This window comes from Hylobates moloch, unplaced genomic scaffold (assembly GCF_009828535.3).
Source record: "Hylobates moloch isolate HMO894 unplaced genomic scaffold, HMol_V3 SCAFFOLD_1, whole genome shotgun sequence".
NCBI classification, from domain to species: domain Eukaryota; kingdom Metazoa; phylum Chordata; class Mammalia; order Primates; family Hylobatidae; genus Hylobates; species Hylobates moloch.
The window spans coordinates 34,413,625-34,438,177 of NW_026652276.1; the positions used below are offsets into that span (position 1 = coordinate 34,413,625).

The window sequence follows — 24,553 nt, forward strand, 5'->3', positions numbered from 1 at the left end:
AGTGCAGTGGCATGATCTCAGCTCACTGCAAGCTCCGCCTCCTGGGTTCAAGCAATTCTCCTGTCTCAGCCTCCCCAGCAGCTGGGATTACAGGCGTGCGCCACCATGCCTGGCTAATTTTTGTATTTTTAGTGAAGACAGGGTTTCACCATGTTGGGTAGGCTGGTCTTGAACTCCTGACCTCGTGATCCACCACCTTGGCCTCCCAACATGCTGGGATTACAGGCAAGAGCCACCGTGCCTGGCTGAATCTCTTAAAACTAGCAATTTTCAGCTGCTGGAGGAGACGAGTGTACCAAATTAAACATCTATGGGGGCGCTGGTACTTCTCTAACCTTCATTTCCCCTTTTTAGATTCTGATAGGCCTCTTTCCTAAAGAGCATGCTTCCTAGTTCAAGTGAGAATCTCTGTAACAGTGAATTTGTTACTGACAGGAGTATGTTGTATCCCTCAGGTATGCTAAAGTAGGGGAAAAATAAAGATCATGTATCAATGTCTTCGAATACACATCTTGAATAACTAAAAGCATCTGGTATGAGGCTTCAACTGACAATACACACACACACGTATAGAGTTGTAGGTAAAGAGTTGTACTTCATATCTGCCACAAAGATCTTAAGAAGAAAAAAGATGACTAAGCTAACTGAGCATAGTGGATAAAAAGCTTAGTCAAAAATGCCTTCCTTCTATTTAGTCTCAAAAGTTTCAGCCTTGGCAGAGTTAAAAAGTTTGCTACTTGAGAACTTGTCTTTAATACAGTTGGGAATGCAAATTAGAGCTATGTAAAACAAGGTTGAACTGGAACTAAAAAATAACATGGGGGTCAAACTTTCATGCATATTTCTTAATTTTTAAATTATTTTTATAAATAGGGATGGGGTCTTAAACTCCTGGATGGCTCAAGTGATCCTTCCACTTTGGCTTCTCAAAGTGCTGGGAATACAGGTGTGAGCCACTGTGCCTGGCCTCAAACTTTTATGCATATTTCTGATACAGATTCCCTCAGGGATTAGGAAACTATCTCAGTAAAGAAGTTTCAATGTGTACATTTAATTTGTAACTAAGGTGGATGGGGAAAAGCATATAAATGGGCAGCACTGGGTTTAATAAACAAATCCAAATGAAAAAAATCACTGAATGAATAAAGCACTTTGAGAGGCAAAAAGAAAAAAAAAAAAGGGAAAAAGAGAAAAAAGTACCATTCACACAAATGCTTTTGATCAAACAAAATAAAATTCGAAAGTGCCTTATAACAGATTTTGGTGAAGAAGACAGACCTAAGTGCCAGGCAGAGACATCATAGAAATGAAAACTTTTAAATAATTTTGTAAGAGCAATTTTTGCTTTACATGGGCCAAAAAGTATATTACTATCTTTCATATGAAAAGGAATGATTGAATGTGCTGACTCAACCAAGCCACGCTTATCCCCACTTGAAACATTATTAAATACGAAGATATTAAAATGCTACTTTCAGAAGGCAAGACAAACTATTAAAATGAATACCGAGATATATTCAAGGAATGATTTTTTTTTTAATCTAAAAAACTCATGTTCTCTAAACACATACGAGGCCTAAAACCTAGGGTCTCAATTAGCGGTTCAAAAACTTCAGACTTTTCATGCATCTGCACAAAAATAAAAGGACATCTAAAAGGCTTATATACTTGACTAATACTAACTAAAACTCTCTGAAGAAAAGAAAATACTACCATTACAGACCTTTGCATAGTGAAGAGTAAAGGAAATATAATAATGGCAGCAAAACTGAGACGACTTGGCACTTATATGGTTTCTCTGAAGAGAATGCAACTATTAGCTTTTCTCCTCACTTTTTGAAACAGAAATTGTCTATTACTCACTATACTGTCCACTGCTAGTTTGGTAAATTGGAGTTGGCACCGTTACAGTGGTGATGGCAGGTGCTGAAGTCTCCTCTTCAGACTTCTCTTCTTCAATCCTTGGCACTCCTGGTGCATCAGAAGATAAGTCATTCAAAATTTTCCTACAAAATTAGAACACTAGAATAATTAAAAATATAAGTAAAATTTACTGGCTAAATACAAATATAGTTAAAGATGAGAAAACTGACAGAAAGCTGCTAGTGCTCAGGACAGAAGGTTTTTTTTTTTTTTTTTGAGATGGAGTCTTGCTCTGTCACCCAGGCTGGAGTGCAGTGGCGCGATCTTGGTTCACTGCAACCTCCACCTCCTGGGTTCAAGCAATTCTCCTGCAACAGCCTCCAGAGTAGCTGAGACTACAGGCACCTGCCACCATGCCCAGTTAATTTTTTTGGTATTTTTAGTAGACAGGGTTTCACTATGTTGGCCAGGATGGTCTCGAACTCCTGACCTCAGGTGATCCACCCGCCTTGGCCTCTTGAAGTGCTGGGATTACAGGTGTGAGCCATCACACCCAGCCAGCAGAAGTTTAAAATACATAAATTACATGAATAAACTCTTTATGGGTCAGGGATTCATCTAGATGTCAAAAGGAACCCAAATGTGTACAAAAAAAAAAAAAGATGTATTATCTTTAACCTCAATGTAAGGAAGGGTGCAATTAAGGGTAATAGTAAGACTGACTACATTAAAAAAAATCTTTTGCATCTCAAAGAACACACACACACAAAGTCGGAAAGTAAAAAGTCAACAATCAACTAAAGGGAAAAAAGATCAAAACCTGAATTTTAAATTCTCACTTCTCAGATTGGGAAACATAAAAAAGTGTAACAAAATCTGTTAGCAAAGCTACAAAAAAACAAACAAAACAAAACAAAACAAAAAAACCACACTCTCATACATTGCTGCTGGGAGTATAAAATTGGCACAACCCCGATATAAGGAATTGGTGATATTTAAGGAAATACAGGTGTTCGTGCCTCAATCCCATTTCCAGGAATTCACCCCAATTCCAACAATATGAAAATAAATTCGCTTAAGATTATTCCCATTAGCACTGTTTGTAACTGCAAAATAATGGAGACATATATCCAAGGTCTAAAACAGAAAAACAAATACAAGGAAAAAAAATACTGGAAACAATCTATATGCCTATATAGGTGAGTGGTTGAATAAACTATGGTACACCCAAATAATGGATATAGCATATCTTCTGTGTAAGGAAAAAAGGGAAATAAGAAAACAGACATGTATCTGCTCATTTGTTCAAGAAAAAAAATCAGGATGGATAAACCAGAGAGTAATGATTTTAGCTATTTACTGGGGATGGGTAGGAAAGAAATGAAAACGACAGAAGGAATGGGGAGGCACTACTGAGTATACTTTTTTTGTGCAATTCTGACTTTTGGTACAGTGTTAAATGTTTCACTTACTAGAAAAAAAATAAAGATCAACAAGGATGGGTGGAGAAACTCTAAAATGAAACCCAAAAACAAAGGAACCATACCATATTTCAAATGAATAACATAATCACACTGAAAGGTGGGAAAAAACTCTAACCCAAGTAATTTTTGATATCTTAAATTTGTAACAAACTAGTTATAAACTCTGTCCCTTTATGCTGTTATTATAAAAAATGACATCTTCATATATCATGTTCTTATTCACATAAATTTATAGTTATTGTTCTATGCCTTTGTCTTTCCGATCATATAGGAAAAAAAGGAGTTACAAACCAAAACTATAATAATCCTGGCTTTTATATTTACCTGTGTAATTACTTTGCTAGTAGTATTTGGTTGGATTTGCTTCAGGATCAAATGTGTTATATACTAACAGGAGATACGCTTCAAAGTTAAAATCTAACACTAGCTATACTTAAAATAAATTATGAATATAAATACATATAACATATACTGGTAATATAAAATTTCTTAGACCTCAAAATCAATGTATTGCTAGTCACTTAGGATTCTTAATTTAATTGTAAGGACAGAGAAAAGGGTTAGCTTAATAGCCAAGCGGGGGGGAAAAAACCATCCCTTTGAAAAATAGGAATATATAAAAAATAATTTACACTAACAAGGAAGATAATTATGAGTCTGAAGGTTCTTCAACGCTGAAGTAAACTTATCAAGATTTATGGAACTGCCCTTCCTGAAGATATTTAATGTGGAGCTAATTTTTACATTAAAAAATGGTTTTGGTTCACCTTGGAGGCAAGGCATGGACTAAGCAACATCTATAACTGAACACAAAAATAACAGTAAGCTACCCCTAAAATTAGGGGATGTTAGTAAAGCATCTCCCTGAGACAATTATTGAATTAATAGCCATCTGTTTAAGTACCATGGCATAAAAAATGGTTTGCAATGTGTTGCTACGTAGATAAATAACAGAGCCTCAGAGTTGGCTTATAACTAAAAAATGCTATAACCTTATCAACTGTATTCCAAACTTTTAACGGAAAGACAGCCAGCACAGTCTACAGAAACAGAAAAAAAAAAAAATTAGGACTGGTGAGAGTAACAAGTGCTCTTCTTATTCTGTAGGATAAGCTTCCACTTTATTTGAGACAAATAAGATGAAGAAAAGTAATCTATAAGGAACTGACTTGAGCAACTAACTGGTGTTCTGACATCTCTTTATCTGCAACTACCTAAGACTTCCTCCACATCTTTGATTCTAACTATTAAATTCCATACCTGTAGGAAGGCCTCCTTGAAAGAATTTCCCTTCGCTTTTGGGAATCAGTTACACTATCCACTGACTCCTGTGAATCTTCACTTTCTGCAATAGTTGAAATCTGAAAATAAAGAAAAACTTTATATTGATAATCAAATTTAGTTCCTATAAAATTTTTATTAAAGTCAAATACAAAGAGTCATATATAAACTTTATACATGCTTCAGTAGAAAAAAATCAGTTCTTATGGGAGACAACCATACCAATCACTCTCCCCTTCCCTGTACTTACCCTATAAACTAACATGAAGTTAGAGAACCTAAAATAGCTGCAGTTTAATTTTTTTTTTCAGGACTCCATGTAATCAATCCTGAATGCATCAGTTATTACTTATCAGTTTTTTCTTACATCTGTTGGAACAAAACTACCAACTAAAATAAGGTTTCTGATATAAGGGATAAAATGGATGGCTAAATATTTGGTCCTAAGTCTATATAGTGACTATACAAATATTATTCTTTAACTGTATATACACTTATGAATATATTTACAGTTGTACAGTAAGACTGGCGATCCATCATCACATCCCTGACAGTTGTGCCTAGCAAGTTAGGAAAAACTCCTAACATGTTTCAAAGTTAGCATTCTATAATCACTTTTAAGTAAAAATTCAAGGTAAAGAACTATGTTTTTCTGATAAGAATACCTAGACTGAAAAGTAATAAGATAAGTGAATAAAAATTTTACATGGAATATTAATGATAGAAACTACAATTTACAGATGACTATGTGCCAGGTGTTATGCTAATGCATTTACATACACTACATTACTTAATACTCACAGTAATGTAGGTGCCAGATGGGTACTATACTATTATGTCCATTCCATAGATGGAAGAACTAAGGCACAAAGAAGTAACTCACCTGAGTCACAAAGCTAGGAAGTAGTGGAGCCACTGTCAATATTTAGTACCTCCATTCTAGACATCCTTACCAGCATCAAAATCCTGGTGGTTCCAGTCTCAAACCAGACTGTTCTAGTCTCAAACCAGGTTTGTCAGAAGCAGCAACCAGTGGCATTTTCACACCTTTTCTAGACTAGAAGAGTTCACTTACCTAAGTATGCTTGATTGTCAAATTTACACTGCCCAAGTTTCTCTAATCAGCAGAAACGTTATGCTCTTTCCTGAACTAGGGGCACATTATGCGGTCAGAGTAAGAATTATACTTAACCAAGACAAAAGGGTCTATGCAGGTCAGCTACACGTCAAAACGTATGGCAATGGCAGTAAGAAAACATATTCAGAAGTACTTGAGAAATTCCAAGCGTACTCTATGTGTGGTCTGAGCCTAACAGTTCTCCCAAGTAGGCATTCATTTTACAGGGCTTTGTGATATGCACGCTCATTTAAAAATGAAACCAGATAAAGCTAGTAACTTGTGGTAAAATATATTTATAATGAAGTAATTTGCCCCATCCAAACACTTTAAAGTCTAAGTACAGTCTGAAAGACCTAAAAAACAACAGGCAACATATAATGAATTCACAAATGACAGATAAAAAGGTGAGTAATGATGAATTTAGTATGTGATTCTCAGCAGAATAATGCTGTAATTACTGCCAAAGAAGCACACAGAAAAGTTTCACGTTAATCAGTAGCTGCTGTAACTAGCGCACACACAAGAGTCTCTGCACAAACTTTCTCACATACAGAAGATCAGGAACTATGAAAAGGCCTGAGGAAAGGATCAGAAATTTGAGGAATAACAAGACTGAACTCAAAGTTGATAGTACTGTGACAAATGTTGTTTCCCTTCATTAATACTCCACTCAGAATTCACTTAGCTCCTCTGTGGCTCTTTCTGTGTCCACTGCTTGACTCTCATATGCCCCATCCTTACATGTTTCTCTTAAGGACATATAGTGATTAAGGAACACCCCTCTTCCAAGTTGGAACTCATTAAAACAACAACATTAAAACATGCCATATAAACTACCCACAGGATAGTTTTGAAATGAAACAAATTAATGTTGTTTTTTAATGTGTCCTTTTTTTTTTTTTTTCTAACTCTGGATCTATGGCGCTTAATGAAAAAAAAAAAAAAGGTTGCCTTTCTCTGACCTGTAAGATTTTGTCAATTCACACAGAAGGAATTAACTTATCACTATTTAGTGCTTGCAACTTTGTAAATGTAAAGAGAATTCAGACCACTGAAATAAACACAACACTTCCTCTTTGGGAATACCATCCGAAGAGAAGTAAGCCATGAAGCTAATTCCTGTGGAGTCCCTAATCTATCACTTAATCAATAATAAAAATACTGTCACAGAATATACCAAGCCAAGAATGAAGTTTAATGTAAACTATGGACTCTGGGTAATTATGATGTGTTAATGTAGGGTCATGAAATTATAACACAAATGTACTGGTCTGGGGGGGATGTTAAGAACAGGGGACGCTATCCACGGAGTTGGGGAGGGAGTATACAGGTAATCTCTGTAGCTTCCTCTCAATTTGGCTGTGAGCCTAAAACTGATGTTAAAAAAAAAAAAAAATCATACTGGACCCACATAACTGAGATCAATAAAAATCATGTCAAAAATCTATTTTATAAATAACAGAATAAAAACATACATATGAAGAATTATATCCCAATTATAAACATCACATCATTATCACATTCCAATGATGGAACCTCTTCCTTTTGTTCTCATCTCCTATCACTTATTAACTTCTTTCTGAATTCCTTAAATAGGTCTTTAATTTTGGCCATTTGTAAGTCAAGAAATTTTCAAAAAGCTAAACTACCACTTGTAGATATAAAGTTTTAGGTCTATATTTCTCAACTTCGGTTTATTTAAAACCCATACTACCTGTTTATATTGGAAAGGTGGAGGACTCCGTTTTGATTATTTGAAATTTTAAAATAAACTATAAAGTAACTAGAACCAATCAAAACAATGGTAATATTTGATGTTTCCTAAACCTATATATGGTCCTTTGGAAACTTAAGTACTATCCCTTGGTAGAGTTGAGACTCATGGTTTGGGTATAGTTTTTTTTTTTTTTTTTTTTGAGACGAGTCTGGCTCTGTCACCCAGGCTGGAGTACAGTGGCGCGATCTCGGCTCACTGCAAGCTCCGCCTCCCGGGTTCACGCCATTCTCCTGCCTCAGCCTCTCCGAGTAGCTGGGACTACAGGTGCCCGCCACCAGGCCCGGCTAATTTTTTGTATTTTTAGTAGAGACGGGGTTTCACCGTGTTAGCCAGGATGGTCTCGATCTCCTGACCTCGTGATCCGCCTGCCTCGGCCTCCCAAAGTGCTGGGATTAGAAGCGTGAGCCACCGCGCCCGGCCTTTTTTTTTTTTTTTTTAATTTAAGATTTTTTTTTTTAAGAGACAGGATCTCACTCACTCACCAAGGCTGGAGTGCAGTGGTGCAATCACAGCCCACTGCAGCCTCAAACTCATGAGCTCAAGTGATCCTCCAGACTCGACCTCCTGAGTAGCTGGGATTGCAGGCATGCACTACCACTCCCAGCTAATTTTTAATTTTTTTGTAGAGACAGGGTCTTGCTATGTTGCCTAGGCTGGTCTTGAATTCCTGGCTTTAAGCAATCCTCCTGCCTGGGCTGGGATTATAGGCCACCGCGCCTGGCCTTAGATACGGTGTTTTACTCATTGGATCAAGAAGCTTACTGAAAGTCTAGATCAATGATCTTCCAACTCTTTTGATCTGCATGTATCTCTTATAAATAAGAAAAATTTTACATAGGTATACATTTTTCTTATTTCTAAATTTTAAGTATTTATATTATAAAACAAGAGTTCTTAAAGAGATAGGATAAGCATAAATATTAAAAATTTATACATTTCTTAAAGATAAATAATGTTATTTTTCAGGATAGTGAGAATGACATGATTTAATATGCTTCATTAAAAAATCATTTAACACTTTTATTTTTTGAGACAGAGTCTCACTCTGTCACTCAGGCTGGAGTACAGCAGCATGATTTTGGTTCACCACAACCTCTGTCTCTAGGGTTCAAGCGATTCTTGTGCCTCAGCCTCCTGAGTAGCTGGGACTATAGGCGCCTACCACCACGCCTGAGTAATTTTTGCATTTTTAGTACAGATGGAGTTTTGCCATGTTGGCCAGGCTGGTCTCGAACTCCTGAGCTCAAGTGATCCGCCCGCCTCAGCCTCCCCAACTGCTGGGATTACAGGCATGAGCCATGGAGTCTGACCTCATTTAACACTTTATAACAGTCATTTAGAAGTCAGATTCTAAGCTTGGGTTTTCTGAAATGTGATTTAACAACTGCTGGCATTGAAAAAGAAAACTCATGTAGATAACAAAACAAGGTGCATTTGAGGTATGCTTACTAAATAATCATTTTCATCTACCAATTATGCAAGCTTTCAATGAGATTTATCTAGTTTATTATTTTCACCTCCCCTGCTGAAACTCTGGAAGACTCCTGAACAATTTACAAAGTTCTATTTCTAGGGTTTTAAAGTATGTAGATTTGACATTTTAAAGGAGACAAACTTACGCTGTAAATTGCATCTCCAATCACTTCCCTCCTCACTTACTCTATTCCGGCCATACCTTTCTGTGATTCCTTGATATCCCAAGTACATCCTCACTTCCAAATCTTTGGATCTGCATGCCTTAGCCTCCTTCATTGGCTTCTGGTCTGTGCTGTGTTCCCTGAGCACATTACATAAAGTAGAACACCCTTCCCTCCACATCATTCTCCATCCCTTTCTCCTGGCTTTATTCATCTCTCTCGTTAATTCTCCTCACCTGACACAATTTATTTTTTCACAGTCTGTCTCTTTTCATTAAAATGTGATCTTCTTGAGAACAGAGAAGTATTATTTGCTCATTGCTGTCTTTTATAGCAACTAGAACAGTGACATAGCATGTCACCAATAAAGGTTTGTTGTAGGAATGAATGATAATTTAAAGTAATAATCTATTCTCACATCAAGAGAACTGTACCTTGTATATTTTGGAAACTTTATTCTGGAATATTAATGAGGTCTCCCATCTAGAAGATCCTCTCCTTGCTTGATCATCTCTTCTGATATAAACTATTTCCTAGCTGTTAACACTAATTACTATTAACTGGCTAACTATTAAAATAGATACTCCATAGTTTAGGCCTTTTAAAGAAAAAAATATTATATTTGCATCTCTATTTGTAGAATCCAGGGTTCAATAAGTCCAACTTTTCTTTTATAAATACACACTGTTAAATTAGAAGTACAGCTCACCTTAACGGACCTTAATGGAAAAATGTGTTCCTTAAAGATGAATACAAGCAAATAAAAAAAAAGAATATTTCTATACTTAATGGCCATAAAATCTTCATGTCCAAACTATGTTGCCCCAGAATAAAGATTAAAATCAAGAATACAATCAACAATAACACATATTACAATAAAAAACAGTAATCTTAGCAAATTTTGTGGCTGTAACTTAAGTAATTTTTGTGTTCTTTATAGAAAGATCTTCTATAAGTGAAAAAGAGAAAGGCAGATGTGCCCAAGGCCATTTGACTTATTAATGTCCAAACTGGGTCTGGAATCTAGGTCTCCTTACTAGCAAATCAAGTTTTTTCACTATTACCAAGAGGAGAATATGGTTAGGGAATTAGTATGGACAATGGTAAGGTAGCACTCAATGGAATAAAAACTAAGGCAAAGGACTATTGCTCAGTCATTGTGATTTCACAGAAATATCAAGTTCTTAGATCTTTACATGCACAACACTATCTTTTACTTGTCAACAAATGCCATTCCCAGTGTCTTATGGAAATTCATACAACTGATGATTTCACACAAAAACATTACTTCTCCTCCCCCACACTCCCACTTAAGTGTCAAAGCGAACCAAAAGCACAAAGACAGAATGAAGTAGAGGTGGGTAATAGCAGTTCAATGACTCAATAGTATAAAATGACTGACAAATTCTACTGAGGACATTAATAGAATGCTTCCAGGACAAAGACAGCACTTCTCCCCTCTACAAATATTAATCAGTTCTGGTTACTATATGTAAAGAAAACATAACAGTGCTCACCCAGAAGAAAACAACCAGGATGGTGAAGAGGAAACAAAGTTATACCATCTAATAAATGGCTAAAGAAAAATAGTCTGTTTAGTCTGGAAATTTTCTTAAAAATAGGAAGGGTGCGGGGGGTGGGGAAGAGGAAGCAGTCCAATAGAACAGGAATTAGACTTGCTAATCTAGTTTCCGAGAATAGAACCTGTGTTTACCCGGGATCACTAGGTAAAAGTTTTAGGAAGATATATTTTGGATCATCACAGGGAAGAATATTTTAGCAATCACTCCTAATTGTAAACAGGTTACCTCAGGAGATTGAGCTTCCTTTCTCTGAAAGTGTTCAAGTAAATGTTGGACTACCATTAGGAAGAGGGGAGAAATGTTAAACAGAATTAAGCAACATGTTAAATGTTAAACAGAATTAAGGCTGGGGAGGTAACAAGTATGGCCTAGACCCAGAAGATCTCTGAGGTTTCTGTTCAAGTGTTGAAATTCCATGTTTATAGAGGAAAAGGACAAAGACATAAAGAATAATTTCTCACCTTCCTTTCTAATAATAGTTCTCTCCAAATCTAGGACCTAGGACTCACCTGTGTTCCGGAGAAAAGTCTTTTTAAGTCCTTACAGGAAGACTGTGAAGCAAAAAATATGAAATGGGAGGCTGGGGTTATGGCCTACTTGAATGAACGTTCAAGTCTTTTTTTTCAATAAGCTCAATTGCAATGATCTATACTGCTCTCGGTTCCCTACAGTTAAACAGAGTAGTCACCTTCAAAGGTCTACAGTGCCTTTATTACCTGTGGATCAAACCCAAAGGAAAGATCTCTCCAAAGAATTAGATAACATGCATAGTATAATCCCTGACCCTTAAGATGTACCCTCTGAATATATTATTTCAAAGTTACACACTGTAACTGAAAACCCTAAGCACAGCTGATTTTACAAATGCTTTATGTAATTTCTAAGTTCAAATAATATCTTAGGTAAGGTTATTAATTTTTGATCAAGGGTTTATTTTTCTCCAATTGCAGATTTAGAAAATTAGTTACTATTTTTGCATCTCAATTTTCCTTAACTGAGGTACTTTAGTCCTACCGTTTCTCCCAAACACTTCCACTTTATCTCATGTACTTCATTATTTTCCCCAATCAATTCTTTTTCTTCTGCAGCTTAAGAAATTAGTCATTTTCTTTTATGTTTGTTCTTCTCTATATATGTTCCTATACCTAAGGTGACTATACAGATGCAGCATATTCCTGTATTGTGAATAAAATAAACTGAACTAGATGTGTCCTTATTTTCATAACTAGTGAAAGGAGAGAGATATGGCTATAAACAATAGTTATTAAAATAGATGCAGAACTTTTTATACACATACCTGAACTGTTTGAACTTGTGGAGACTGAATAACTGATGGCTGGGCCGCCTGAATGACTCCATGGACTTGAACTGTCTGCCCATTGGGCAGCTGTACTAGAGTTACGGTGGGAGCAGATGATGTTGCATGAGCTGCTGGCATAGATACCTATGGTGTTGAACACACAAAAGAATTATCATCCCAGACACTCTTTGGCAGTACTCATGTTCAATATGAAATAACTTTTTAGAAGCAAAAACGTGACCTTTTTGCTAGATATGTATTTCACTGATATGAAAGTAATGACTAAATTTAATATTCTTTAAGAAAAAACACTATAAAAAACACCAAAAACTATACTCCTACCCTTTTCAGCTCTTCCCAAGTGACAAAAAAATTAAAAACTATTTCAATGTTATACCAAATATGTAATACAGACACTCTGCATGGGATATCACTTTATTTGTATGGCACTTTACATTTTCCCACCTGCTTTCATTTCCAATTTCTGATTTTGCTATTTGAAGAAAATGAAGACTGGGTGATAAGGATCTCCATTTTAAAAACAGAAATAACTGCTCAATGAGATTAAGTGTTCACCCAAGGTCAACAGATATACTATCCTTGAAGAAACATAAAATCCTAAAGAATATCATGTTAAATAAGTCACGTTCTAAAATCTAACTGCTCTCAAGCATAAGCAAACCTGACCTACTAAGTCTAGAACTAAGGCAGTTTTAATGAGTCAATATCCAGATTAAAAGGGTCCTTAAATCATACATGTCTATCAGATCTTATTTATTGCTCCTATGCTTGAACACATTCAAGGATAGGAATTTTATTTGCTAATTCAGGAAACAGTTATTGGGGACCTATGTTCCAGGAATAATGTTAGAACTGAAACTACAAAAGTGAGAAAGATAGGGGTCTCTGACCTCAGATAAATTATTGGGGGTATGTATGTGAAGGAATGGGGGAAAGAGACACAATACAATTCAGTTTAGTAATGAGGTTTGCTAAAAGAAAAATGGACACACTGAGAATTACTCTACTCAACCTAAGAGAAGGGGAGGCTATCAGGGAAGAATGTGAATTTAAAACAAAAGAAAAAAATTAGACTTGTTATTATTACTTACAGGGAAGAGTCATACAATTTCAAGCACAGAGTGTAGTAGTGGCAAAAGCAAAGAGAAACAAAAGAGAAACAGCATACATGGCAGAGTGGGATAACCAGCAGCTCAGCACCAATGGTGCACATAAGTATGTTACTGTATGATGTATGAAGTAGGGAGAGAGAAGACAACAGAGGCAGGTGGGGCTAGATGTGCTAGTCATAAAAAGCCTGTATTATGTCACATCAAAGAAACTGCATTTTATCCTGAGGGTATTACAGAAGCCACTGAAGGGCTTTTGAACTCCTGAATACCATGGTGATGTTTGCTTTTAGACAGATCACTTTAGGGCGGGCAAGGTGGCTCATGCCTGTAATCCCAGCACTTTGGGAGGCCAAGGCGGGTGGATCACCTGAGGTCTGGAGTTCGAGACCTGCCTGGCCAACACGGTGAAACCCCATCTCTACTAAAAATACAAAAAATTAGCAGGGTGTGGTGGCAGGCGCCTGTAATCTCAGCTACTTGGGAGGCTGAAGCAGGAGAACTGCTTAAACCCAGGGGGCAGAGGTTGCAGTGAGCCGAGATCGCGCCATTGCACTCCAGCCTGGGCAGTAAGAACAAAACTCTATCTCAAAAAAAAAAAATCACTTTAGTGGCAGTGTGAAAGACACATATTTCAGGGGGGAAACTGGTGGTGGGGAGACCAACGAAGAAAGCCCATGCAGTAGTTAAGGAAAGATGATGAAGGCCAAAAAGAGGGCAGTTAGTAGTAGTAGAGATGGGAATGAGGGAAGTGATTTTACGAAAATTTGGAAGCAGTCCAGAAACGGCTTTATGAATGGTTAAAAGAGGTGATAGGGGAATTGCAGATGACCCACGTTTCATGTCTGAAAGAGAATTGGTAGACTGTCCTTAATTGAAAAAGAGAATGCAAGAAGTAAGAATAGGCTTTTGGGTGACTGGGGTTGTAATGGAAGATGATGAAACTAATCTGACATCTGAATTTGTAGAGATGTTTATTTTAGCAGGCAGTGAAATATTTGACTGTGAAGCCTGGGGGAAAGATCCCTATAAATACAGAGTCTTTGGCATATAGGTTAAAACCGGGAGCTTCCATCTCTGGATAGTAATAAAGTCCTTACTTATTAATCACTTTCTCTCTGGCCACTGTAAGTCTTGCTTAGTTTTATTTGGTTCTCAAAATGTGGTCCATGGAATAGCTTCATTAGAGTCACACAGGATACTCTGTAAAATCAACTCTAACAGGAACCCAATCATACTTTCCCCTACACTGAAGTTTGAGAACCATAACCTTATTCAGAGTATCTCATCTCAATTCCATATAAATGCTCTTCTAATATTTGAAGCAATTACTATGTTCTCTTTCCTGAGTCTTCTCTAGGGAAAATATACCTAGCTAACTCAATAAATAATTCCTTTTCTACACTAATAATTTTATATAATGGCTTCTCTCATTATAAATTTATAAAATACAGATATAAAAAATAAAATAAAAACCCTTTATATTCCTATCACCCATAGCTAATCACTTTTAATATTTTTGTTGTACATCTTCCAGATGTTAAGGCACATGTACATTCAATTTTTATTTTTATTTATTTACTTTTTGAGATGGAGTCTCGCTCTGTCGCCCAGGCTGGAGTGCAGTGGCGTGGTCTCGGGTTCATGCCATTCTCCTGCCTCAGCCTCCCGAGTAGCTGGAACTACAGGACTACAGGACTACAGGAGCTCACCACCACACTCGGCTAATTTTTTTTGTATTTTTAGTAGAGACGGGCTTGGGCTTCACTGTGTTATTCAGGATGGTCTCAATCTCCTGACCTCGTGATCCGCCCACCTCAGCCTCCCAAAGTGCTGGGATTACAGATGTGAGCCACCACACCCGGCCCGTACATTCAATTTTTATAACATGCTATCTTTACTCAGCCAACCCTTCTTTCTCATAAAACCACTGAAAAACATGCTTTACCATATCAAAAACACAAACTGTGAGAAAATGGAAGTAGGGAGAAAGGAATTCCCAGGATGACACAATACAGCCGACTCTGGGGACAACCAGACTGGACAAAACAGTGTGACTCCAGAGATAGATATGTTAAGGGCTATCATCATAAAGATGCCTGCTGGCACTGCATCTTCTTCCTTTTTTTTTTCTTTTTTTTTTGAGAGGGAATCTTGTTCTGTCATCCCGGCTGGAATGCAGTGGCGCAATCTCAGTTCACCGCAACCTCTGCCTCCCGGACTTAAGCAATTCTCCTCCCTCAGCCTTCTAAGGTCGCTGGATTTACAGGTGTCCTACCACGCCTGGTTAATTTGTGTATTTTTAGTAGAGATGGGGTTTCACCATGTTGGCCAGGCTGGTCTTGAACTCCTGACCTCAAGTGATTTGCCTGCCTCAGCCTCCTAAAGTGTTTGGATTACAGGCGTGAGCCATGGTGCCCGGCCTAGCATTGTGTCTTCTTCTTTCTAAAGGGCAAAATGCACAGATGAGCCCAGATTCTTATCTGTTGACCCTATATTGATGGAAGTCCTGGCTCTCTCCCCTTCAATCCTGCAGCCTGCCTCGTATGAGTACCTTAAATGTATTTGGCTTTGTCTTATTCCTGAAGGCTGGAGGTAAACCCTGGTGGTCTTAGGAGAAAACACAAAAACAGCTCAGTCCTTCTGACTATATTCTTGCTGGAAATCCAGTATCTGGCTCACACTATCTCAGCCAGACACCCAAGTGTGGTGAGTCCTCTATTTCCCATGATTCATTCTTGCTAGGTGACTTCTCTAAGAACTTTTAAACTCTTGAAGAAACTGAAGCTACATATATCAGAGCTTCTGCTAGGGTCATATTCTCCTGGGAACCTTCATCTGAAAGAGACGGTATCACACTATTACCTAGCAGGTCTGTATTTGCTATTTGTTTTTTAAGTTAACCACTTTTCTCATTCCTATCTATGTAAACAGCTGTTAATAAAATATTTGAGGAAAATGCATGCAAACAAAAACATAAGAATGAGAGAAAATACTCTTAGGATGTTAAAGACAAAGATGAAATGAAAGAATCAGAAATTATATTTAAAATATACAAGAAACGAAAAACTGCTATCATCCTTAAAATTTCCTTACGTGTCAATTTATTTGCTTATCCTAATTTTTAGTTTAGTTATATAAACTTAGGCTTTCATATTATCTGCATTCCCACTGCTGAAAAATAAATCTGTCATATTTAAAAAAAAAAAAAAGCAGTTGTCATACATAGCCAAGGTTTTCTTCCCTTATCTGAGAGCACCATTTACCCATAAGTTTAAAATGTAATTATTTCTGGATCATTTCACTAAAAATACCATATTATTGTTTAATAATACATTTTACTGTTATTGAATTAATACTATCATTTCTAAGTATACACTAATACTAAGTAAATAGGAATTTTGATATTGTAAGAATATCTCTGCTCATTCTATGTATTATCTATGTAATAACAACTAAATTCTCTTGGAAACGTATTCCTCTAGGAAGAGACACAAACTGGAATCTCTCCATGTATTTTATACCTGGGCTAATGTGGCAATCTGTGGCTGGGCTTGAACTGTCATTTGTTGGTTTTCAGCTTCTGTTACAGCTGCATCTCCACTCTGCTGGTTCTCGGCTCCAGATTCCATGGTCATTTAGTTACCTATAATAATATGGAAGAGTGTTACAAGCACCACAGTGCTTTGTGCTTTCGTGACTTTAAAGGCAAATTTCAAGTTATAAATAGGTATATATGTGGTGGTTAGGTTACCAAATGAACTCAGAAATCTAGTTAAAACATAATGTAGCTGAATTACTGTCAAACTTGTTTAAATTTGCTGAGCTATAAAAGTTCTAGTCCCTTCAAAGAAGAAAAAAACATTTCTTCTCCGTTGGCTGTTTCTTCCCAACGGGATATTACCTTGTCTAGAAATAAAAGATTCTTCTCTTACATAAATCTCCCCTACTAACAAGGAGAGGTGCAGTGGTAGCAAAATTATAATTTTTCAAAACTATACTAATCAGGTACAGAGAGATAGCAGAGAGTGGAAGTGAGCTAATGATGACAGAGTCTATTAGATATTGGCTTCATAATACCTCCTATAAGGGTATTTCCCCCCATAAGAAGGAAGAAACAGGAATTGTAAGCTACTTCCAAAAGTGATTACTAGTGGTAGGACAAAATCAGCCCGTTTCAAGCCCAAAATTTTTTAGAGATGAGGTCTCGCTCTGTTGCCCAGACTGGAGTGCAGTAGTGTGTTCTCACAGTTCATCTCAATCTCAATCTCAAACTCCTGGGCTCAAGTGATCCTTCCGCCTCAGCCTCTGAAGTAGCTAAGAATACACGTGCATGGCACCATACCAGGTAATTTCAAGAGCCCAAGTTGCGGAATTTCAAGGTAGAAAGCTGGAATAAATGGCCACAGAGCCAAATTAGAGGTGCCAAACACTGAAAAAGTTAAAGCATTCTGATACCTCACCCCATGTATAGCATGCAACACTATACTGTACACATATATACATACACAGAGAAATATCTTTTATATTTTTTAATTTTAAAATTCTGGGTAAGACAAAAATTGATCTTACATTTGGACTCTGCTTTGCTAAGCGCTTAGTATATTTGTAGGGTAATGTAACACTGGATGGCAGCAAAAGTGGAGTAGAGAGCAATTCCTACCAGCAGTAGCTACTGTAAATCAAGGTTAGAGAAATCTCTGGTAACTGGGGAAGCAATCCTGTCTAAAGGATTCAGGAAAATAGGCAATGTTTCTAGTGCCTATTATAATTCAGTGCCTCACATATTATGTGTCAAAACAAATTTGTTAATAGTGAGGGACTACCTTTAGTGATTCCACAAATAACACAAAAAGCCCACGACTTTTCCAGAATATATTTCATTTATTTTATAACTCTGAAATTGATCATCAAAACTGTCACTGATCCTTGTGATCATTACACTCCATCACAATGTATTACACACTAATACATCTTGCTATCACTCATAAGGTTCTATAAAAAGAAAGTATTTTACAAGTGACAGTTTAAACAATGGAAATGAAAATATCTCTGTAGAAATGAATATAAATAGTTTGGAAATACCAAAATCCACAAAACACAGATGACAAGGAAAAAGATCAACAGACTTGACTACATTATTTAAAATATTCATAAAGCCACAAGTGCACTGACCATATAATCGATAGTAATATCCAGAGATGTAGTTCAATAGTATTCACTGTAAAATTTTTTTAATCATAGCAAAAAAAAACCCTGAAAACAATTATCCATCAAGAGAACCATTACAAAATTGTAACAATGAAAAAAATATTAATATATTGACGCATTGTAAAATAGAGCCCCATTTATATTTAAAAAAAAAAACAAATTGTTGTAAAGGTTTATGCATGCAAAAGGTGTGCAAGATTAAACACTAAACTATAAGCAGTAGCTCTGAAGAAATAGAATTTTGTAGAACTGTACAGAATGACTTTCACCTTTAACTCTTTACGTATTTCAGTATTTTAATATTGACTGAAGTATCTTTCTTCCCATGAGCATGGATTCAGGATTACTTGTATAATTAAAACAAACTTTAATATCAGAAGACATATATAACATTTTAAAATAATAAACCAAAACTATAATCGTGATTTTGAGATGCATACAAAGTTTTTAAAATCTCAGATACTTTTTAAATATGAAATTACCATTTTTGTTTAAATTTTGCCTATTTACCCTATATTTCTAAATTATAAAAAAAACTTAAAAAATTATCAAATAACTCTGGTTATCACTGGTGATTAACTCACTGAATTATATTTTGCAAACTGTGGTCTTTTAAACTAAAAATAAGAAAGACATCAAATGTAACACACAACAACAAAAATTTAGCTGGGCCGGGCGCGATGGCTCACGCCTGTAATCCCAGCACTTTGGGAGGCCAAAGCGGGTGGATCACCTGAGGTCAGGAGTTCAAGACCAGCCTGGTCAACACGGTGAAACCTCATCTCTACTAAAAACATAAAAACTAGCTGGGTGTGGCAGTGGGCGCCTGTAATCCCAGATACTCGGGAGGCTGAGGCAGGAGAATTGCTTGAACCCAGGAGACAGAAGTTGCAGTGAGCAGACATGGTGCCACCGCACACCAGCCTCGGTGTCAGAGTGACACTCCGTCTCAGAAAAAAAAAGAGCTTACCTGTAAGTTATCCATAATTTTTGTCTTGAAGAAAATGGCATATAAAAACAAAAAACTAATAACAATAAAATAAACAAATGAATACACTCAATGACAGTAATGAGTCAAGGTACTAAGAGCAGACATTCACAGCCAGGTGCGGTGGCTCACACCTGTAATCCCAGCACTTTGGGAGGCTGAGGCGGGTGGATCACCTGAGATCAGGAGTTCAAGATCAGCTTGGCCAACGTGGTGAAACCCAGTCTCTACTAAAAATACAAAAAATTAGCCGGGCATAATGGCAAGTGCCTGTAATCACAGCTATTTGGGATACTTGGGAGGTTGAGGCAGGAGAATTGCTTGAACCCCAGAGGCGGAGGTTGTAGTGAGCCGAGATCGTGCCACTGCACTGCAGCCTGGGTGACAGAGCAAGACTCTGTCTTACCAAAAAAAAAAAAAAAAAAAAAAAAAAAAAATTCACAATTTTTTCTTCATTTTCTCCCCCTGTAAACCATCATTTTATCTAGAATGAAGATAAATACAAATGTATCATAATACCTCCTTTGTAGACAAGGTATACACAACCATTTTTGAAAGACTTTATTCCAAGCCACGTTTTCAAAGCTATGCTGTCATCTGGCATGTGTAGTTTTACCCTACCATTTGATTAAACACAATCTAATGCACAGATTGACCATTTTTTTCATTTTTATTTACAACACATTGAGACTACTTAATTTTTTTTGACATTTAAGGTATAGAACACCATTACAACTTTTTGTTTTAGAAAATATTACTCTATTACAATAAAGGAACAAAGCCATTAGTGAATACAAGTAAATTTTAGTTACAAAGACATACTCAAAATGCTTTTCATCCTCTTCCCTCCACAACTCGGTATTTCTTTTTAAAACAAAGTGTGGTATTTCCAATGTATAGGAGCCCCATTTAAACAACTGGTGTTTTATTATCATTTCATTCAAGCAGCCTACCAATCCTTTTTAGGGTAGAGGATAGCCTTCTTAATTTTTATAATTTTTATCTTAAGTAGATATCAACCACTTGGGCAACAGTACAAATATAATCTTTCATCAGAAAAAGTAGGCCTTTCCTCAAAGTGCTGGTGAGAATTATTTTGGACTTTGAAAGTTTTTGCTCTTTTTGTTTATACCCTCAGGTGTAGAGAGAAGAGATGGTATAGTATCATGTGTAGAATTTTTAATTTTCCTATTTACCCAGTACCAGTCTAGCTGGCAGTGCCATAATCCAGACACATATGTGGGTTCCCAAGTGGTATGAAGGAGATTCTTAATTCACTGAACAAATGCAACAAATAAATAATAAAAGACTGAATAATGCTATAAAATAAGAAAAAGACCAGATACATATGAACTCAGAATGTGAAGTGAAACATCAGAATGTATCGTAAAGTCACTTAAAATATACTACTGGCTTGATAGTTTTCTAATTCTTGTTCTTTCAATGATTCTGTTTTTAAAATTTATTTGGCATTAAGGTGTAAGATTTGGGGGATTTTAGGATTTATCTTAAAATTAACATAAGACTAATCCTTTAGAAACTATGAGCTTATATAACAAATTTTGAAATAGTGCTATGTCTAAAAGAAACAATTTTTTAACCAATTCACAGATATACATCATTTTGCTATAATGGTCTCTGGAATTCAACTCCTTAATATAAAAAGTAAAAAGCCAAGTGATTCTGTAGTATTATTCATTCAATCTTGAGAAAAACAAAGAATGTTGTTCTAAGTAGGTGGCAAACACAGCCTAACACGTGATGACAAGCTGAATTTGTCACCAACAGGCATTGTCTCCAGTGGTTGTTAAACAAACTGAAATTTCTGTGTTTCAGTCTCTCATCTGTAAAAACAAGAGGGATGAATTAAAAAAAAATTAAAAGATGTCTTCTTTTTCTTTTTTTTGACACGGGGTCTCGCCCTGTCGCCCAGGCTGGAGTGCAGTGGCACAATCTCAGCTCACTGCAAGCTCCACCTCCTGGGTTCACGCCATTCTCCTGCCTCAGCCTCCCGAGTAGCTGGGACTACAGGTGCCCACCACCAGGCCCAGCTAATTTTTTATATTTTTAGTAGAGACGCGGCTTCACTGTGTTAGCCAGGATGATCTCGATCTCCTGACCTCCTGATTCGCCCGCCTCAGCCTCCCAAAGTGCTGGGATTACAGGCGTTGTTGAGTCACTGCGCCCAGCCGAAGAATGTCTTCTAAGTTTAAATCCTCTGATCCTAGGAGCTGAGACCATAATTACAAGGCCACATAATAAAATAACATTTATGGTAAAGGAAGTATTTCCTTTTACTATATATTAATACATATAACAAAGAACGACACATTGAGTAAGAGGTCACCTAATCTCTTGATCCTAGGCAAATGCAGAGATATTCCCATCCATTTGTATAATCATGAGACTGTAATACAACCTGAGATTATTAGCAGTATTTTTTTAAAAAACTACAAGCCATACTATCACCCAATGAAGATTCTTAGTGGAGATTGTCTTTTATCTATTATGTTGCTCTGGTCATAACTGTTGTTACAGTTATTAAACAGTTAATTAACAGTCCCTTTGCTTAACTTGTAAAGTTTTTCCTTTCCATCCTAGCCTCAAGAAATTTATCTGATTCGATTTCCCAATAGTAAAGGGCTGTAACACTTTCATACCCCTTTCCACAGTAAAAACAGTAGTAATTAAAAAGTTTAAAATGTAGTTTAGGTAAACATCTCAGCAAAGTGTCAAATGAGTGCTTCCTCAGCATTTAAAAGAAGAGACTATGTTCAGCAATAGTCAGGAGAATGAAAGAATTCCAAAGAGGCATTAAGGATGAATACAGTATTGATAAGTTTTGGAAGAACTTTTTCTATAAGAAAAATGGTATGAGCCATAGCCCTGTATGGAAATGAGCAAGTAGTGGCTGATAAGAGACTGTACAGAAAACAAGGAAAAAAGATAAATGATAATAGCCACTGAGAATAAAGCAATGAACAGAATAAAAATTTTAAAAACTCTGCTTGTATGTAGCTTACATTCTAGTAAAGAAGTAAAACACGTAAGTCAGATGATGGGAAGCGTGTAGAAAAATAAAGCTGGGAAGAAGGTTGGAGGTTCTCAGTATAAGGCTGACCATCGAACTCTTACTAATAAAGTAGCATTTAAATTCATCTACTCAAGACCTGCACAGAACTATACTGAATCAGGGACAAATTCTGGCACCACTGTTTCCTTACCTGACTACCTATAGCAAGTTAACAAAAATCTTCATCAAGTTACAAATTAAAGCTCATAATAGAAAGCAAGCCCATATCACCACTTTTTCTTTCAATCATTAAGCAAAAGGAAAGAATACATACTTTCACCTTAAAATATTCTGACCTTTAGGAAGTGTCCCAGTCCTTATAATCGTCAACATTCTAGTTCAAGTTTATGAAAAATAAACCCATCTTCCCCACAACTTAGTAAACTTTTAAAACTCCTAAATCTAGGACAATTTTGATCCCATTTAGGATCAGAGATAATATTCAAAGAAATGAGTCATGAATTTTGACTCTAAAGAAATAATACATTCACAAATAATGGAACACATGCTATGATTTAAAAAAAAATAGAATGACCTCAACTAGAAATGAGAAAAACACATTTCCCTGCACACTAACAAGTGGGCAACTCCTCCTGAATTCTCAGCAATCAAAAATTCCAGGGATTTAAGGAAATCACATGGCAGAACTCCAAAGTCTCCAGGGTAACCATAGCAAAACACATATTTGGGCACATGATTTTAAAACTAAATGACTATTTTCTTGTCACAGTCAGATATGTTAACTAAAAATACTCTGCATAAATATATCTAAAAGTACCTACATGTGATACATAATTATTTCTACATAGTTATGTTGTGCCTGTACTTAGTTTTCAGGGTAACTGTTTGAAAGCCTTGCTAATACATTTTTTTTTTTTTTTTTTTTTTTAGGAGTCTCGCTCTTTCACCCAGGCTGGAGTGTAGTGGCAAGATTTCAGCTCACTGCAACCCCCGCCCCCTGGGTTCAAGCAGTTCTCCTGCCTCAGCCTCCTGAGTAGCTGGGACTACAGGCGTGTGCCAATTTTTTTGTATTTTTAGTAGAGATGGGGTTTCACCATGTTAGCCAGGACGGTCTCGATCTCCTGACCCTGTGATCTGCCCGCCTCAGGCTCCCAAAGCGTTGGGACTACAGGGGTGAGCTCGTCTAATTTTTTTGTATTTTTAGTAGAGATGGGGTTTCACCGTGTTAGCCAGGACGGTCTCAATCTCCTGATCTTGTGATCTGCCCGCCTCGGACTCCCAAAGTGTTGGGACTACAGGTGTGAGCCACCACGCCCAGCCAAAGCCTTGCTAATACACTCTTACATCCTTCAAATGTCTTAATTTTCTAAAGTGTTATATTGTTCAGGTGCTACACAATAGACTTTAGCTTTCCAAGAATCAATAACTAGGGCGCACTGTCTACTGTTTTCCCCTACTTTTTTTCCTGCACTTTTTTTTTTTTTTTTTTTTTTTAGCAGGGGAAGGTTTGTTAACCTTAAAATACTTGTCATTTATCTTTACCATATGTCCAACCTGGCAGAACTGAGATGTTATCTAATCAATACTGGAAACTTAGCAATGCTCCAGGTTTCTGATACTAATAATAGTCTATTGGTGTTAAATATAGCACACCTTCATTGAAACCAGACAGGCAAAAAAGCATATTCAAATGTCATATGCATATACATGTATGTATATACGTACACACACTCCTCAACATAGATCAACCTCAACTGAATAAACTTTAGACTAGATTAGACTGATCACACTGTAACAAAGCTTATAAATATTTTAAGGGAACAAGTCAGAGCAGACAATGTGATAAATGAAAATAAATTGGTATCTTTATCAAGCTGAGTTTTCCCTGAGAACAAATCCTTATTTCAGCCTCCAATCTAGATATTAGAAAGCAAGAAAAGTTATACATGAAGTTAACTCTGTGATCTGAATTTGATAAGATTTAAATTACTTATATGACAAAAATAAAAGCAAGCTTGAAAATTTGTTTACTTTTATAAACTCTGTATTAATAGTAAACACCAAAATAACCCAACCACCACTATAATCACCAAAAAGAGGGCGATATATAGCAAAAAGGAATCTTTTTTTGGGGGGGCAGGGGAG

At 36.5% G+C, this 24,553-nt stretch overlaps 1 protein-coding gene across 10 annotated transcripts in view; it reads right to left on the reverse strand.

Moving 5' to 3' along the window:
• CREB1 (cAMP responsive element binding protein 1) overlaps positions 1-22,931 on the reverse strand; it is a 54,314-nt gene extending 31,383 nt beyond the window's left edge. For 3 of the 10 annotated variants that reach the window (XM_058439149.1, XM_032754742.2, XM_032754745.2), the window contains exons 1-6: positions 22,744-22,925; positions 16,700-16,821; positions 12,043-12,189; positions 11,255-11,296; positions 4,608-4,708; positions 1,864-2,006 (exon numbers count right to left, since the gene is read on the reverse strand). In XM_058439149.1, coding sequence (XP_058295132.1) covers positions 1,864-2,006; positions 4,608-4,708; positions 11,255-11,296; positions 12,043-12,189; positions 16,700-16,813 — 547 coding nt within the window. In that variant the 5' untranslated portion in view covers positions 16,814-16,821; positions 22,744-22,925. Of the gene's footprint in view, positions 1-1,863; positions 2,007-4,607; positions 4,709-11,254; positions 11,297-12,042; positions 12,190-13,157; positions 13,302-16,699; positions 16,823-22,743 lie in introns of those variants that run through there. The other 7 variants (XR_009213602.1, XM_032754743.2, XM_058439133.1 and 4 more) reach the window with 6 other exon arrangements.
• Between the last annotated feature and the right edge of the window lie 1,622 nt (positions 22,932-24,553).